Source organism: Rhinatrema bivittatum, chromosome 5 (genome assembly GCF_901001135.1).
Source record: "Rhinatrema bivittatum chromosome 5, aRhiBiv1.1, whole genome shotgun sequence".
NCBI lineage: Eukaryota > Metazoa > Chordata > Amphibia > Gymnophiona > Rhinatrematidae > Rhinatrema > Rhinatrema bivittatum.
Window position 1 is genome coordinate 127,425,875 of NC_042619.1, and position 17,875 is coordinate 127,443,749.

General features: G+C 45.6%; 1 protein-coding gene across 1 annotated transcript in view; it reads right to left on the minus strand.

The window, feature by feature from the left end:
• COG3 (component of oligomeric golgi complex 3) overlaps positions 1–17,875 on the minus strand; it is a 200,906-nt gene that overhangs the window by 148,388 nt on the left and 34,643 nt on the right. The window contains 6 exon segments of the mRNA XM_029602898.1: positions 13,080–13,123; positions 14,821–14,901; positions 15,170–15,196; positions 15,198–15,296; positions 16,114–16,157; positions 16,160–16,204. Of these exon segments, the coding sequence (XP_029458758.1) occupies positions 13,080–13,123; positions 14,821–14,901; positions 15,170–15,196; positions 15,198–15,296; positions 16,114–16,157; positions 16,160–16,204 (340 nt within the window).

The window sequence follows — 17,875 nt, forward strand, 5'->3', positions numbered from 1 at the left end:
TTTCAATGTGCTCAGCATGGCAATTTCTTATGTTCATAGTAAGGTTCTGTTGCTGTGGCAATCAACAAAGCAAACGGAATGTTAGGAATTATTAAGAAGGGTAAGGCAAATAAAACAATGGATGTCATAATGCCTCTGTAGCAGGCCATTGTAAGACCGTATTTTGAATACTGGTGTGCAATCCTGGTCGCTGCATCTCAAAAAATATAAAGTTGAAGAGAAAGGCAACCAAAATAAGTGGCATGGAATGGTTGCCTTATGAGGTAAGCTAAGGGAGTTAGGGCTGTTCAGTTTGGAAAAGAGACGACTGAGGGGGGATATGATAGAGGTCTACAAAATCTTAGAAACATAGAAATGACGGCAGAAGAAAACCAAATGGCCCATCCAGTCTGCCCAGCAAGCTTTCACACTTTTTCTTTTTCTCTCTCTCATACTTATCTGTTACTCTTGGCCTTTAGTAACCTTTTGGTTCTATTTCCCTTCCATCCCCACCATTAATGTAACCTTTGGTTCTATTTCCCTTCCACCTCCGCCATTAATGTAGAGAGCAGTGCTGGAACTGCTTCTAAGTAAAGCATCTAGCTTAATTGGTTAGGGGGTAGTAACTGCCGAATAAGCAAGCTACTCCCACGCTTATTTGTTTACCCAGCCTGTGCAATTCAGTCTTTGTTGGTTATCATCTGAATATAAATCCACTCTGGACCACCTCCATCCTGTCTCTGTCCCTTCGAAGATACAGTCTCCAGAACTGAGCACAGTACTCCAGGTGAGGCCTCACCAAGGCCTTGTACAAGGGGATAATCACTTCCCGTTTCTTACTCGATATTCCTCTCTCTATGCAGCCCAGCATTCTTCTGGCTTTAGCTTTCGCCTTGTCACATAGTGTCAAACTATCTGAAGTCGGGGAAACAATCACCCCAAGGTCTCTCTCCTACTCAGTGCACATCAGCCCTTCACCCCCCATCGAATACAGTTCTTTCGGATTTCCGCACCCCATATGCATGAAAGGACTTGAAAAAGTTAATGTAAATCTGTTATTTACTCTCTCAGAAAATAGAAGGACTAGGGGGCACTCCATGAAGTTAGCAAGTAGCTCATGTAAAATCATAATTCTTTTTCATTCAGCGCATAGTTAAGCTGTGGAATTCTTTGCTAGATGTGGTTACAGCTGTTAGCATAGCTGGGTTTAAAAAAGGTTTGGAGAAGTTCCTAGAGGAAAAATCCATAAACTGCTATTAATTAATAAGCAAAGTACTTGAGATTTATTTAATGTTTGGGGACTTGCCAGGTACTTGTGACTTGGATTGGCCACTGTTGGAAACAGGATACTGGGCTTGATGGACACTTGGTCTGACCCAGTATGGCAATTCTTATGTTATGTTCTCACCTGCTCCAGGCAGGCGTTAATATCCGAGCGATAAATGTGCGTCTCAGGCGCTAATCCCCCTATTGCATTAGGAGGTGGATTAGCGCTTATTTAACCCGCGCCCTATAGCGGGTTAAACAGTGTGCTCGGCTGACCAAAGCCCCGCCCCTGCCCCACCATGGAAAAATGGTCTTGCTTGAAGCCGGTCCCTGGTGCAAAAAAGGTTGGTGACCACTGGTGTAAGGAACCGAGCACGGCCACCTGTACTAGCAAGGAACTCCACGATAAGCCCTTCGCCAAACTAGCCTAAAGGAAGTTCAAAATGTCGGGCGTACTCGGGTAGCCACAACACCCCTGGCAAGACACCAAGCTTCAAAAACCTTCCAGACTCGTACGTAAGATAAAGATGTAGAAATCTTATGGGACCGCAACAATGTAGTCACCACAGAATCAGAGTACCCCCGGGACTTCAAGCGCTTCCTCTCAAAAGCCATGCCGCTAGACAAAAGCATTCGACCTGGTCGACATAAACTGGTCCCTGATGAAGCAAGTCCGGCAGATCCGGAAACCTCAAAGGACCGTCGATGGTCAGATTGACCAGATCCGCAAACCATGGGCGTCTCGGCAACTCGGGACATACTAGGATCACTTCCACCGGATGTTAATTCTATTCTGCAAAGAGTCCGGCCTATGAGTGGCCAAGGAGGAAACACATAAAGCAGGATATCTACTGACAATGGGAGAACCAGGGCATCCACGCCCTACGCTCCCGTGACCCTGCGACGAGCAAAGAAGCATGGAGCCTTGGAGTTCTTGAATGTCGCCATTAGATCCATGCAGGGTGTTCCCCAATGGGCACAGATGAATTGAAAGGCTTCATCCGTGAGCTCCCACTCTCCGGGATCTAGACAATGTCAACTGAGGAAGACTGCGTGAATGTTTTCTACCCCGGCAATGCGAGAGGCCGCTATGTTGAATAAGTTCTGTTCTGCCCAAGTGATCAGTAAACGAGCTTCCAGCACTATTGGCTGACTCCTCGTTCCTCCCTGATGGTTGATATAAGCAAAGAGGTCACACTGTCTGAGAGAACTCGTACCGACTTGCCTTGGAGCATCGGAAGGAACGCCTGCAGGGCCAACCTCACCGCTCTGGTCTCCAGACGATTGATGGACCACCGGGTCTCCACTGAAGACCACTGGCCCTGCACTGACTTCTGCTGACAAACCGCCCCCCAGCCATACAGGCTGGCATCCATCGTGACCACCATCCAGTCCGGAATCACCAAGGGGGCCCACACCTTAAGTTGTCCGGATTGAGCCACCAGACCAGGCTGGAGCGAGCATACTCCGTCAGAGGCAAATGAAGATGAAACTGTTCTGAAATCGGCTTCCAGCGGGAAAGTAATGCTGATTGCAAGGGCTGCATATTAGCGAAAGACCAAGGAACCAATTCCAGAGTTGATGTAATGGAGAGGAATCCCTATCAAAACCCCCCTCTCCCTCTGTACCCGCCTCCAGTGGAGCTTAGGGGACATGGGCAGCCTGGCAAGTTGAGCGACATATATAAAACCAGATTCCCTTGTCTGAATGCTAAGAAAGAAGCTACTATGTTTAATGCCTCATAAAATGAGACATTTGTATGGGAAGACAAAATCCTACCCATGATACAACATTTATAGCAAAAAAGGGCTGCAATCTGAACCTTTAACGTATTAAGTATGAAACCTTTAGCAAAACCTTCCTGTTAGAATGCCAGGATCAGCAGAATTGAAGCCTTTTCTGGAGTACACTGATGTCCTGCAAACCAGCCTTGAAAAAATTCTCCACACTTGAACATGTTAAGGAAGTGGAAAACTGCCTAGCCTTCAAAAAAAAGTAGTCACCACCGCTATAATACGATCATGGGTAGGATCATGGGTAGGATTTTGAAGCTCCAGGGAGGAAGATTCAGAACCAATGTCAGGAAGTATTTCTTCACGGAGAGGGTGGTGGATGCCTGGAATGCCCTTCCGGAGGAAGTGGTGAAGACCAGAACTGTGAAGGACTTCAAAGGGGCGTGGGATAAACACTGTGGATCCATAAAGTCAAGAGGCCGCCAATGAAGAGTGGGTGACTCGCCAGAATGATGGCTACTGCCTGGACACAATACCCTTATTCAATAAACATACACATGGTTACTGTGACTCCAACATCACTCTAAGCTTCAACAGCAAGAGGAAATGTGGAAAAAAGGATTTGCACTCACAAAGCCGGGAGTAGCTGGCTTGTTACGGCGGTTACTACCCCAAACCAAATGTGCCTGATACTTCACTTTCGATGCACATCCAGCATAGCTCTCTGCTCCAACGGCAGGGGAGAAGAAAAACTGATACTTCACGCATACCCAGCATAGCTTCAACGGCAGGGGAGAAGAAAAAAGGATTCACACTCACAAAGCGGGGAGTAGCTGGCTTGTTACGGCGGTTACTACCCCAAATCAAATGTGCCTGATACTTAACTTTAGATGCATATCCAGCATAGCTCTCTGCTTCAACGGCAGGGGAGAAGAAAAACAACCAATAAGGGCTGTATAACATAGTCTGGGTTAAAACAAATAAGCATGGGTGTAGCTTGCTTATTGCGGCGGTTACTACCCCTACTACCCCCTAACTAATCAAGCTAGATATTTCACTTGGATGCAGCTCCATCACTGCTCTCTACATTAATGGTGGGGGAGGAAGGGAAATAGAACCAAGAGCTAAAAGAAACAGATAAGTATGAGAGAAAAAATGTGTGAAGCTTGCTGGGCAGACTGGATGGGCCGTTTGGTCTTCTTCTGCCGTCATTTCTATGTTTCTATGTTTCTAAAACCAACTGGGACTCAGACCATCTCCTGGATCTACCACATTGCAACTGGGGTAATCCACTGGAACATCATCTACTACTGCCTTATGTGATGCCGACAGTGTCTTCAAATCGTTTTCTTTCGAAGTAAATCTATCTTTGATGATTTATGCAAGCCATGGCTGTGGCTCTATCAGATATTATTTGAGAAGCAAATATCAGGAAAGCCAAATGAATCATTTTGACCTCAAATCGGTTGAAATACCAAGTCACTTCTTCAGGTATCAGGAGTTTCTGAGCAAACAGTTCAGGACAGTGTGGGAATTGGGTGGATAGTGATTTTTCCCCAAAAGCAATCTTCAACTGTATCAGATGTTTCAGATTGGCATCTGAAGTCACCATCACCCAGGAAAGGAGCCCCCCAGACTCACTCCTTGTGTCAGATATTTATAATACAGCCACCACTGCAAGCTTTCCTGACCACCTTCTGAGCCTTGAAGTATGTGTTATATGCCTGGGTCCAAGGATCCCACCTAGAAAGCAGATGCCAAAGAGGGAACAAGGGCTCTCGAGCATGGAACAAGATCCAGAGCTGTCGTCATTGAACCAAGCAGCTGAAAATAATACCACATCGTCAAGACTCCTGGCTGACAAACCACCATGGTGGGATGACAGACAGACTATGGCCCATCTTCGTGCAAAAACATGTATCCAGATACTCAACATCTGATACAGTTGAAGATTGCTTTTGGGGAAAATCCCTATCCACCCCAATTTCCACAGTCAATAGCACAGGATATTTTTCCAACCATCTGCTGGAGACAGAGAATACTGTCAGGCAGGTACTGGCATAGATGCAAGATGCATACAAAAGGTGACATCAGCAAGTCTGTTGATCTCTGCCTCCATCTGTTCGTTGATAAACATAACCCACTTGTCTGGACTGGTCTGACTGGATGAAGAGCAACAGCATCTTTCTCCCCCACCAATTCTTTAACAGCTGCTGTGCCCTTACCAAAGGACCAACATTTATAAGCTTTACCCTGCTGAGGTTCAGCAGGGATAAGGGCCAACCAAGCCCAGGAACAGAAACACCAACGCATATTATTACATATTCAATAACCCTTCTTAAAAGCATTTGTATCTCCAAAAGAATGTATAATGCTCTGAACACTTGGAATTGATCATGCTTAAGTGCAGCTTAGCACCATGTGGTCTGGCATTATGTTTAAAAAATATATATATTCACAATTATTATTGTGCAGTTCAAAAGTTAGAAATGGCTGCCAGGATATCTATCCCACAGGCAGTTGTGTGTACATATCTAAGTACTGAACTATGAAGCATGCTGTAATCTGTTTCGCTAGAAGGTGCTACATAAATCCTCTATTATTACATACCAAACCTCTCCCTTAGCTGAAAGAAAAACAATTACTATAAAGGACACGTTAATACGTGTTATTAGTGAATGGGCCCCACTGTCAATAATTGGAGCTGCAGCATGTCAACATGTGTCACAGAATTTTTTTTTCCTACTGCTGCTTCTTTTGCAGGCTATGGTACATTTTATTAGGTCAATGTAAGTCCACTCAGACTAAGTACATGCTCCTACGAGATCACAAAGGTCTCTTTTTGTCTTAAAAAAAAAAAAAAAAAAGTGTCCTGCATGATCTGAGAAGTCCATGTACATCATCTTTGGATAAAGCAGAGTTGCTTACCTATAATAGGTTGTCTCTTCTCAGGACAGCAGGATGTTAGTCCTCACATATGGGTGACATCATCAGATGGAGCACAATGCACAGAACACTTGTCAAAGTTTCTAGAACTTTGACTGGAACACTGAGCATGCCCAGCATGCCACTAACTCTGCATCTACATTTCAGCGGGTGACGACGTGTATTCGTCACTTCCGATCAGACAATATGTTCTTTTGAGATCGTAGGTTCGGCGGTTTTCCATAATAGATGTGTAAACATGTGAAGTTTTAAAGGCATCATAATAGTTAAAGGGAACGCCGCGCTACACAGATGTTTGAAAAACGTGTCAATTAAACAGAAGGGAACGCTGTGTTGGATGAACTTTAAAGGACGTTTTGAGTCATATATATGACAAGTTTTCTATCTTTAGTGTATCAGCATATTTAAAATATATGAACAACATCAGTCCCTGAGGAAGCCCCTAACGATAGGGGTGAAATGAAGAGATCTTGTATCATCTTTTGTCGGACATACGAATGAACAAATGATCCTGGTCACGAAAATATGTGACATATGTAATTATTAATTGATTAATCTATGAGCATTTGTGAAATTAATTTACAATAAGAATTTATGCTAATGTTTGAAATTTGTATCTCAAAAAAACATTTTTTAACTTGTGGGTATGAATGTGTGAGTGTGCTAGCTTAGTTTTATTGTCTATGTAGGTTTACATGTGTGATATTTTTGAATAAATTTTGTATGTTTTATATATACAGTTTGGCTCTCTTATATTTGTGTGAATTCACTAACTCTGCATCCAGCAGGGGTCCCTCCTCAGTCTAGTTTGTAGCAAAAGTACGAGCGAAAAAAATAAAATAAAATGTAAATGAGCCAACTCCATGGGGGTGTGCGGGCGGGTTTCGTGAGGACTAACATCCTATCTAGGAGAACACCTGTTACAGGTAAGCAACTCTGCTTTCTCCCAGGACAAGCAGGATGGTAGACCTCACATATGTGTGAATAGCGAGCTACAGGATGCCCAAGTGAACCAAAAGCACTCAACGATGTGCAACAGGCACAACAACAGGGGTGGTTTTGTGTAGAAGGGCAGCCTGAGTTTCACAGTGGGATGTAGGAAGGAAGTTGGGTTATTAAACTGGAAACAAATTACGCAGGACCAGACTGGCCAAAGATAGAATCCTGCCTGCCAGACTTGTCGAAACAATAATGAGCTGCAAAGGTGTGGAGAGAGCTTCATGTGGCAGCTCTGCAGACGTCAGCAAGAGGTACAGAACGAAAGTGTGCTACTGACGTTGCCATGGCTCTTACTGAATGCGCTTTTATGTGTCCCTGTAGCAGAAGGCCTGCTTGTTTGTAGCAAAAAGTAATACAGTCCGCCAGCCAGGGGGACAGGGTCTGTTTGCCCACCGGAATTCCCAGTTTGTTTTATCGAAGGAGGCAAACAGTTAGGTGGATTCCTATGGGCTGCATTGTGTTCAAATAAAAGTGAGCGCACGTTACAGTCCAAGGAATGCAGCGCCTGCTCACCTGGGTGTGAATGGGGTTTTGGAAAAAATGTGGGTAGTTGTATGAACTGATTTAAGTGGAAATCAGATACTACTTTTGGTACAAATTTAGGAATGAGTGTGTAGTACCACACGATCATGACGAAATTTTGTGTTAGGTGGGTAAGTTACCAGCGCCTGTAGTTCACGGACTCTGCGAGCCGATGTTAAAGCAAGTAGGAAGAGCACTTTCCAAGTGAGATGCCGTAGCTCACAGGAGTGTAGGGGCTCAAAAGGAGATCGCATGAGCCGTGCTAGTACGACATTGAGGTCCCAAGCCGGAACCGGAGGACGCAGTGGAGACTTCAGTTGGAGTAAGCCTCTCATAAAGCGCCCTACAAGGGGTTGCGCCAAGATCATAGCATCTCCTATGCCTTTGTGGTAAGGCGGCTATGGCGCTGACATGCACTCGGATGGGAAGTGGAAGTTTGTAGACAGACTCCGAAAGGTACCAGAGGTAGTTCAGGAACCTTGTTGTGGGGCAGGAAAAGGATCTATTTTTCTTTGTCGTGCACCAAAGGAAAATCTTTTCCATTTCGAATGATAAGATTTCCTAGTAGAAGGCTTCGTGAAGCTACGAGTACCTGGGACACAGTGTCTGAAAGGTTTAGGGATTGTAGTATCAACCTTCAACATCCATGCTGTCAGACGGAGTGGAGGTTTGGATGACCCAACAACCCGTTTTTCTGCGTTATCAGAGTTGGATCTGTGCCCAGGCAAATTGGTTTTCGGATTGAGAGGTCACGTAGGATGGGAAACCAAAACCTGTCCGCGGCCAGCGAGGGGCTACAAGGGATCATTGTGCCCTGGTCCTGCTGTAATTTCACGAGAGTCTTGCTGAGTGGAAGTGGGAGGGTAGGCATATAGAAGACCTGTTGTCCATGAGTGGGCGAAGGCATCCTGTGGTGGTGTCTTGTGGCTGAGGTGGTAGAGAGTAGAAATTGTCCACTTTGCTGTTTTGTGGACTGAAGCAAAGAGGTCTACATGCGGGCAGCCCCACTGGTGGAATATTTTCTCTGCTACAGTGGGATTTAAGGACCATTCGTGGGAATGAAAGGTCTGGCTGAGATTGTCTACTATTACATTGTCCACGCCTGCCAGGTAGGTTGCTCTCAGTAGCATGGACATGAGAAAGAGCCCAGGCCCAGATCTGCGCTGCCTCCTGGCATAGCAGGTAAGAGCCTATGCCCCCTTGTTTGTTGAGGTATCACATCGCTACCTGGTTGTCCATTTGAATTAGGATTACCTTGTTGGAGAGGAATCCTGGAACGCAATAGGGCATATCGTATTGCTCTGAGCTCCAGAAGTTTATCTGGTGCTTTGATTATGCTGCAGTTCAGGTTCCCTGGGTTTGCAGGTTGTTGACATGGGTTCCCCAACAGAGGTTGGAGACATCTGTTATAGTGTAATCTGAGGTTCTGGAGAGTTGAAAGGGTAGTCCTATCAGAAGATTGGACTCCTGAATCCACCAAGCTAGTGAGAGACGAAGCTGTCTGGTGATGTGTGGCAAATGTGTGGCATATGTTGAGATGACTGGGACCACTGGGTCTTTAAGGTCCATTGTGTCACTCTCTTGGCTAAAAGAGCCATTGGGTAATGTTGAAACCGTGGACACCATATGACCTAGAAAGGTTAATAGATGAGCTGTTTTGGTTCGGCGAGTCTGTATTGTTTTGGGCCAAGGTTGATAACATATGCGCTCGGATCCTTGGGAGAAATGCTTTGGCCTGTATGGTGTCTAAATCTGCTCCAATAAAGACAAGGGTACATATGGGATGAGATTGGACTTGGGATAGTTTATCAGAAACCCCAAGGATTGTAGTAGCTGTAGAGTAAGGTGAAGGGATTGAAGATTACTTTCTTGGATGGACCTTTAAGTAACCAGTCGTCTAGATAGGGATAGATGTGGATGCTTTGTTGTCTTAGGTAAGCCTGCTACTACTGCTAGGCATTTTGTGAACACACATTGTGCTGACACTAGGCCGAATGGCAGCACTTTGTATTGGAAATGTCGGTGACCAACTAAGACTCTGAGGTATATTTTCGATGCGGAAGGGTTATTGGTATATGAGAATATGCCTCCTGAAGATCTAGAGAGCAAAGCCAATCTCCCTTTTGGAGGAGAGGGAGAATGGAGCCCAAGGTTACAATCCTGAATCTTTCCTTGCGTAAATATTTTGTTTAGGGCACATAGATCCATATAGGCCGAATGCCACCTGACTTTTTGGGGATTAGAAAATAACGGGAGTAGAAGAACCCCCTTCCCACCCTGTACTGTGGGAAACCGGTTCTATGACACTGGACCGGAGGAGGGTTGAAAGTTCCTCCTCGAGAATGGTTGGTTATTCTCCACACAGGACGAGGTGGGGAGTCCGGTGGAAGCGTGAGGAAGTTTAGATAGAAAACCGTGGACCACTACAGAAAGGACCCATTGGTCTGTTGTGATTGTGTGCCATATGTTCGCAAAGTGGCACAAGCGGCCTCCAACAGGAAAACTGCTGGAGGTTGGCTATTGCTCTCTAGAGCAAAAACCTGATGCAGAACCCGTCGGCGGAGCTGGCTGGGTTTTGGGAGGTCTGTGTTGGCGAGGTTGACCTTTCTGATAGGGTCTGGATGGATGAGACCGGAATGGAGAAGGGTAATACCTACGAGTTTTAAAGGTTAGCCTCCTGGAATCCCTTCTGAACTGCTTTTTAGTAGTGGATGAAAAGTCAGAGGGAACAGTAGAAAGTTGACACAAAGTCTCATGATGGTCCTTGAGTTGTGCAACTGTTTTCTTGTATTTTTCCCCCAAATAAGTTGTCTCCTGCGCAGGGGAGATCTGACAACCTTTCTTGGACTTCTTAACGCAGTCTGACGCAATTCAACCAAGCTAATCATCTGGCACTTATGCCTGCTGTGGACACTCTGGAGGTGTGTCCCTGTCAAAGATGTCGTAGGCAGCTCTCACCTCGTGTTTTCAACGTCAAGGCCTTTCTGGAATATGGAAGTTTAGACCTTCTGAATTCTCTGGCAGAGTTTCTGAGAAATCTTGCACTTGTCTTCCACAGGTTTCTAGTGTACTGAGTCATGTATAGCTGGTAGGCTGCTATACATGCCATCAACATAGACCCTTGGAATACTCTTCGTCCAAAGGTATCTAGAGATTTCTGCTCCTTACCCAGCGGGGCAGAAGAACTAGGTCGGGACCTCTTTGCTTTCTTTCTGAGCAGATTCTACCACTACGGAGTGGTGAGGGGGAGCTGGGTGTTTTTTGGAAACCTGGAGCTGATTGGAACTAGGTAGGTAGCATCAGTTTTTCTGTTCACGGGGCGGTGGAACTGTACCTGGGTGCTCCCAGGTACGATGCAATAGGTCAAGAAGGACTTGTGAATTGGGATTGCCATCACTTCTTTGGGGGCATCCACGACTTGGAAACTTCCAGCAATCCTGTGTCTGGCGTCCTCTTCAGTTTATAGCTTAAAGGGGAATGTTTTAGACATTTCCTCTATAAAGCTTGCAAAAGAAAGGTCCTCTGGAGGGGAGCGCCGTCTCTCCTCAGGAGGTGAAGGTTCTGCTGGGATGTCCTCAGAATCCTGACAGTCAGAGGAATCATCACTCCAAGGATCATAAGGCTGGTCTCCTGCACCCTGTGGTGGTTCTGATGGTGGAAGAAGTCCTAATCCAGCCAGATCAGGAGGTGGCACCGAAGGAACCGGTGGAGGTATCGAAAAGGGTGGAGGCGGCACAGAGGCCAGTGGAGGCACCAATGGTATTGGTGCTTTGGATGGGCGTTGGGGTGGTAAAATACCCGATGTCCCGGGATAGAGTCCAGCATTGACGGGTCACAGTCTTCATCGTCCGATGAGAGGAATCGGTGTCGATGGCGGTGGAGGAATCAGTGGCAGAGGGAAACATGGGCCCGGACGGCATGGGCCTGCATAATGCGCCGATAATGATTTCTAATCTTTCCAGTAATGAAGCCAACATAGTAGGCATCAGATCGGGCCTCGGCATGGGTGTCTGTGCCAGTGGCGACTGGAATCCTTTAATTGCCTGGAGAACTGCCTCTTTAATCATCTGGTTCAATTCCTCCCAGAAGGCTTGTGTAGGTAACCCAGCTTCCAGGGTTGGAGGCTCCAGAAGCATCGCCAGAGGGTCTACAGTAGTATGTGGAATCTCGGTTCCCGGCACCATTGCTGGTGGGGATTGCCTCGGTGTCCCGGGTCCAGAGAAGGATGGGGGCTCCTCTCCCTGGGACGTCTATGTCGGTGGTTCCATCAATGCAGATGTCAATGCCTTGACGGTGCCGGCACCGGAGGAAGTATCTTTTTGAGGCCGGTGCTTTTCTTGGTGTTCAGCACGGTCCTTCTCCGGCGCTGAAGATGAGGATGTCAAAGCTTTTGAACAAGACGACCCCGGTGATTGACGATTACCAGTGCATCGATGGTGCTGAGAAGTGGATGGCGACTGAGTCATTGACGAGGATGTCTTCTGAGCCAGTGTACTTTTAGCTGGAGTAGACTGGGTCAAACGCTTAGATATGAACAAGTGTTCCATTTTCTCTAAGCGGGCCCGGCGGCCCTTCGGTGTCATTTGGGCGCAACTGGTACACAGTTGAACGTCATGGAAAGGCCCCAAGCATAAAACGCATACATCATGCATGTCCATAATGGACATAGTCCTCGGACACTCGGGACACTTCTGGAAGCCAGTCACTATTTTTGAAAAAATAAAACCGGCACAGTCTGCGGACATCGGGCACCAACCGCAACGAAGCAGGTAAAAACTTACCAATGCTAGCGAATGTCGATGTTTGACGAGGGGGAACCCCGGATAGGAGATATTTTTTGAAAACGTTTGAAAAGTTCCGTGAGGAAAAATCTCACAGGGCTCCTGATAACCACGAGGCAACTGCTGCGTGAAAAAGGAGAGACTGAGGGGGGACCCTTGCTGGATGCAGAGTTAGTGGCATGCTGGGCACAAAAGTGTTCCGTGATTGGGCTCCATCCTGATGATGTCACCCATATGTGAGGACTACCATCCTGCTTGTCCTGGGAGAATTCTTATGTTGATCCAATAAAAAGAAGTATCACAAATTGCAAAGCAGTCAGTTTTTTCTAGGACCAATGCAGTCAGATTCTAGTTCTCTCCCTGCTGCTGCCTCAAAGAGCTTGTCACACTTGAGTGACAAGTGCTCTATCAACTTCACGCTCTGTTCACATCTGCTGCCCTTTGGTTCTGCACAACGGAAACTGAGTTCACTAACTGCAGAGAGAGGAGGGAGAGAAAACACAAAAACTGCAATGCAATATTCTTCCATGCCCCTTTTCCACCTCCAACAAACAAGAAAAGGCTCTAATATGCTAGGGAACCAGTAATCATGTGGGTAAACTCAGAAAGCAGTGGCACTAATGACCTGACTTCTTGCTTCCAACGCTCACTCACATCTTCATATATGTACTAGAGCAATTCTCTGAAAAAAGTGGACATAATTACTCAAATTATATATGCAAAATTTAAAAAAAAATACATTAAAGAAAGCCATTATAGCAGACACAAAAGATGCCTCTACTAGAAAATGCACACTTTTGCCTAAGCTATTTTATAGATGTAAAAAAACGGAGTCTTGTTTCTGTGCACTTACTCTGATATCTTCTCAGCTCTTTGCTCTACCTGTTCAATTAATGTCTAGGAAAGAAAGAAAAAGAAGGGTAAACACTATGAGCATACTTGTCTGAAGGCTTAAAACTACTCTTTTCTCCCTCCCCTATTATGTACCTAGTTTTATCATCTTATGATTATCCTCAAACCCAAAAGACCTGTTAATGCAGGGGTCCCCAACCACTGGTCTACGGACCAGGACCGGGCCGTTGGGGTTTTTTGCCGGTCCACGGCGCCGCTCTCCCCCGGCTGCCGCTGCTGCGGGGAGGCGGGGCAAGGCTGGAGACCCGCCTCCTCCAACCCCAAAAGGGAGGAGGCACGACCCGAAAAGCCAATTAGCACGTCGCGGCTGAGCACACAGCAAGAAGATCAGCAGGGCCGTGATGGAGCTCACGTCACAAAGGAAACAGTCGAGTCTAAACGTGAAGGTGCTCCTCCTCCTTCCTGCCCATGCGGCCCCGGAAAAAAAAAATGTTGCCGGAGCCGCACGGGCAAGAAGGAGGAGGAGCATCAGCTGCGTGCAGAAGAGGAGCAGCGCGGCCCGAGAAGACCAGGGCCACTGCAGAGCCCATCCTGCAGCGGCCCGTGAAGAGGAGGCCCAGAGGTGAGAGATAGGTTGAGGGTTTTGTAGAGTGTGTATGTGTATGAGATGAGTTGAGAGACTGTGTGTGGGAGTGAAGACCTGAATGTTTGCAGAGACAGCATGTGAGAGCCTCTGTTTGTGTGAGAGAGACAGCATGTGACTGAGAGCCTGTGCTTGAGCAAGACAGCATCTGTGTGTGTGAGACTCAGACAGCATGCGCCAGTGAGAGACTGTGTGTATGAATGATTGTATGAGAGAGAGAGAAAGCATGTGAGAATGAGAACCTGACTGTGTGTTTGAGGGATGAAGACAGATGGAGAGAAAAGAAATAGAAAAAAAAGGCAATATAAAAGGAATTGGCAAAAAAATAAGAAAGGAAAGGTGGGAAAAAAGCCTGTGACCAACTGATTAGAAAACTAAGATCAGATAGCAGATGTTAAAAAATAAATAAATTACTTTTTACTGATTGGTACATGTAATCTTAGAGAAAGTGCTACTCTTGCACATTCCCAATGCGGATCTCACAATGTACGAGATCAGCATGGAGGAACTGGAAGCCCACGGGGCCTGCACAGAGGAGGCAGCAGAATGGGCTTCAGTGCCAGTAGCAGCAATCAGCACCTCCCCAATAGCCACGCGGCAGCAGTGACAGTGGCAGCAGAGGAATGAGAGAGGATCTGAGGTTGTGAGGGAGCCAGTGAGAGTGAGAGCATGAGTATGTATGAGAAAATCCAGGGGAGTAAGAGTGTGTGTGTGGGAGGGGTGCATGTGGAGGGGGAGAGAGTATCTTACAGCCTGAGAGTGTGTCAGTGTTCTTTGAGAGCGAGAGGTTATGGTTGGGTATAAGAGCATGACTGTGTATGTATGTGACAGTGTATGTGTGAGAGAGAATGGACATGTGAGTATGTGTGAGAGTTTAGAGAACTGGAGATGCAGGATTTATAAATGTCATAATTAAATAAGTATGCACTAAAATCCAACCCCATCCATAACCCCCTCCCCCATATGACCAAAGCCCCACCCCTGCCCCACCGGGCCATGGAAAAATGGTCTTGCTTGAAGCCGGTGCCTGGTGCAAAAAAGGTTGGGGACCACTGTGTTAATGCATCCCACTCATAAAGCATACAACTCATATACTTACACTGACTTTGGGAGCTGCAGCACGGAACTTAACATAATATAGTGTGAAGGCATTGTCAACATTTGGGATGGCAGAAGGATCCTAAAATAAAAAAATAGAAAATGAGGCATTTGCACAGTATAACTTCTTTTGTTAGGCCCCCAAAACAGTACATTTTAACAGCACCTCAGTTGGCCAGCAGTTTCTTCTGCAGGCCAATAAATTATTTTTATCTAGTAGCCCCGTGGCCAATTCAAATTCCAGCTCTAAAGTTTTTGCATCGTGGTTTTGCTGTAGTAGGTAACCTGGCTAAAGGCTGAGAAGAGAGATGGCTCTGGTCAGCGTTTGCTGAACTTTTTCTGTAGCTTACCCTTTTCAGCAACTGATTTGTGAGGTTTCTGCAGTGTATTCACAGTGTACATCTTCATAAGGTGCATAGCTTTAGAAAGGCATTGCTTAAACTTTGTTAGATATACAGGGTAATCTTTAAAATTAGGCTGAAAATAAAGAGAAAAAGGTCATTTGTATACAGTAAAATGAAAAATTAAATAAAGATTCCAAATGGAAACAGTTTCAAAGTAGTATGGTTTCTCAACAGAAGCAAATGTCAGTTTATAGTAAGGTGGTGGTTAAAGTTAAAACATTTCTCTGGTTTGACTTTTATACACATTGAAAGGTTTTAAAAAAAAAATGGACCGCTACTGCTGGATAACTGTTCGATGTCGCTGCCAACTCTGAGATAGACATGAAGTAGTTACCTAGTGGTAAGAGACTCTAAGGTTGTCTTAAGCCATGCATTCCCTCTTAGCTCACGGCTCTAAGAGAAGTTTAAAGAACATCAAAAACTCTTGCAAAGACTTATAATGCAAAATTCTACAACTTTTAATTACCAGTGTACCTAGATGTTAGTTAACTTAAATGGGTTTTTAACTACAGTTGAATATTCTTTTTAAAATATCTCAGTAGATAAATCATCAAAATGGCAGTGGGCACTGCCACACATGAGAGAAACACTCAGGTCCCGACCCGCATACTGGTAGTGTTTTCACAGCAAACAGAAAGTCCCAACCACTGTACATTAGTGACACCTAGAGGTCAGACTCAGGGCACATAAGTACCAGCTTTTAAAGAGCCGATATCTGTAGCCACTGGCAAAGAAGGACCCACTGTAATGGCTGAGATAGAAGATAGTGTAGAAATGTTATAAAAAACATGAAGTAGTCAACCCCATGTCTTCACTATGCTTCAGAGGATTTTCCCAAGAGAAGGAAAATAATTCGTAAAAATCCAAAACAAGCTAGCAAAATTACTTACATGTAATGAAATATAAGTTATACAGTCATCAAGGTTAGCCAGCATGGTATAAATCCTTCACTGTTCACAGACAAGGAGGGGAATTCAGTTTCTGGAAAGCAGAAGATGTGCAGCTCATTAAAACAGATGAAAGAGCAAGCAAGAAAAAAAATAAAAAACACATGCCCAATGGGTTACACGTCTCCAGCATAATGCAACTTTCACAGTCCACACGAATGAAAGGAGTACCATGCTCTCTGCTCACCAGCAGATTGGTATGATGTGGGATACCTTTATCCCTTACTCACTGTACACCTCTGGCAACCAGCTGTAGTACGAGCTCCTAGTAGCTGCTTCAGTTAACTACAGTCCCTACGGTAGCTTGTGTGTTATTCCATACCTATTTCAAAGTTACTATAGATTTAACAGCTTGAAACTGAAAGAGCGAGACCACAGACAGCAGAAGAGATAGAAACCAATCTAGCATTGGCTTCTTTTGGGGGGTACATGCCATGTTTACACATTTTAAACAAGCACCAAAGTTTGTTACCCAGAAGTTGGAATGTTTCTGAAGGGACTGCCTTTCTCCCTAAACAGCCCTGGAAAACACTGCAATCACGCATGCCCTATTCCCTCCCAATAGGGTACGATCCATGTTACATCTCTTTAAAGAAGGCAAAAGCAGCATGCCACGTTGCAAAATCTTATTTTCATTACAAGAAAATAAATCGTGTTAGGAAGGAAACCATCAGTACTTGAGAACTAAATTTCTTTTTTCACGAGTAAGGTTATTTTATAGCAAACAAAGGGAATTATGCGATTGTACCCAGAAGAATCACATAATTCCCTCATGTGATTTGTACAACTCGCTTGGACTTCAGGATTGTAGCTCTGGTCCTCACAAGCCTTCCCTAGCACTAAACATTTTTATAGCATTGCACGACACACACAGCATTGTACAAATATTTAAAAAAAAAAAAAAAAAAAGGCAGCCTCTCCTCAAAAGAACTTACAATCTAATACAGGACAAGAGACTCGAGGTGTTACATAAAGCAAGAGACAATGGTTAAAAAAGAAAGCTAGTTAGTGAGGCTAAAAGCAGCTTCAAAAAAGGTGGGTCTTTAGATGGGATTTAAACAGGTGAGAGGAAGTATGATGCACCAAGCCCAGGAAGACTATTCCAAGCACCCACTGCAGCCAGGTGCAAGTTAGGGAGATGGGAACTGGCAAGAGGAGGAGAAGGCAGGAGTGACTACTGCAGATTGGTTGCGCCGAGTCACGCGATTTGTCTCCCACTTCCCCCTCTCTGCAACGGCACACTGAGCCAGACATCAGATTGGGGGCTCTGCAGCTGTCTGCCACATACGCCAGCTCTCTCCCTCTGCTGCAGCCTACTGCCTGGCTGCAGACCATGGCTCAGCTGAGCCACAGATTTCCCTTCCCTCCAGCTTGGACCAACGATGATTCTCTGCCTCGACATCATGCTCCCACCTGACTCAATAAATGCTGGCTGTCACTGAACAGCTCGCACACGAAAGGAAGAGAAGCTGCAAGCAGCAACACACTTCCTCTACATCTCTGGGCTGGCTGCAAGACCAAGGCCACTGACGGTTGAAGAAAAACCTACTCCAACAGACCAGGTACAATGTGGGCATCGTGGGTTGAGGGGAAAGCAAGCAAAGCAGCCAGGACAGTAAATTGCCATCCCAAAGTTGACCCTGGCTGTAGGAGGGATCTGATGGGGGAAGTTCAAAAGGTGTACTAGCATGTGCAGGGGTCAGAT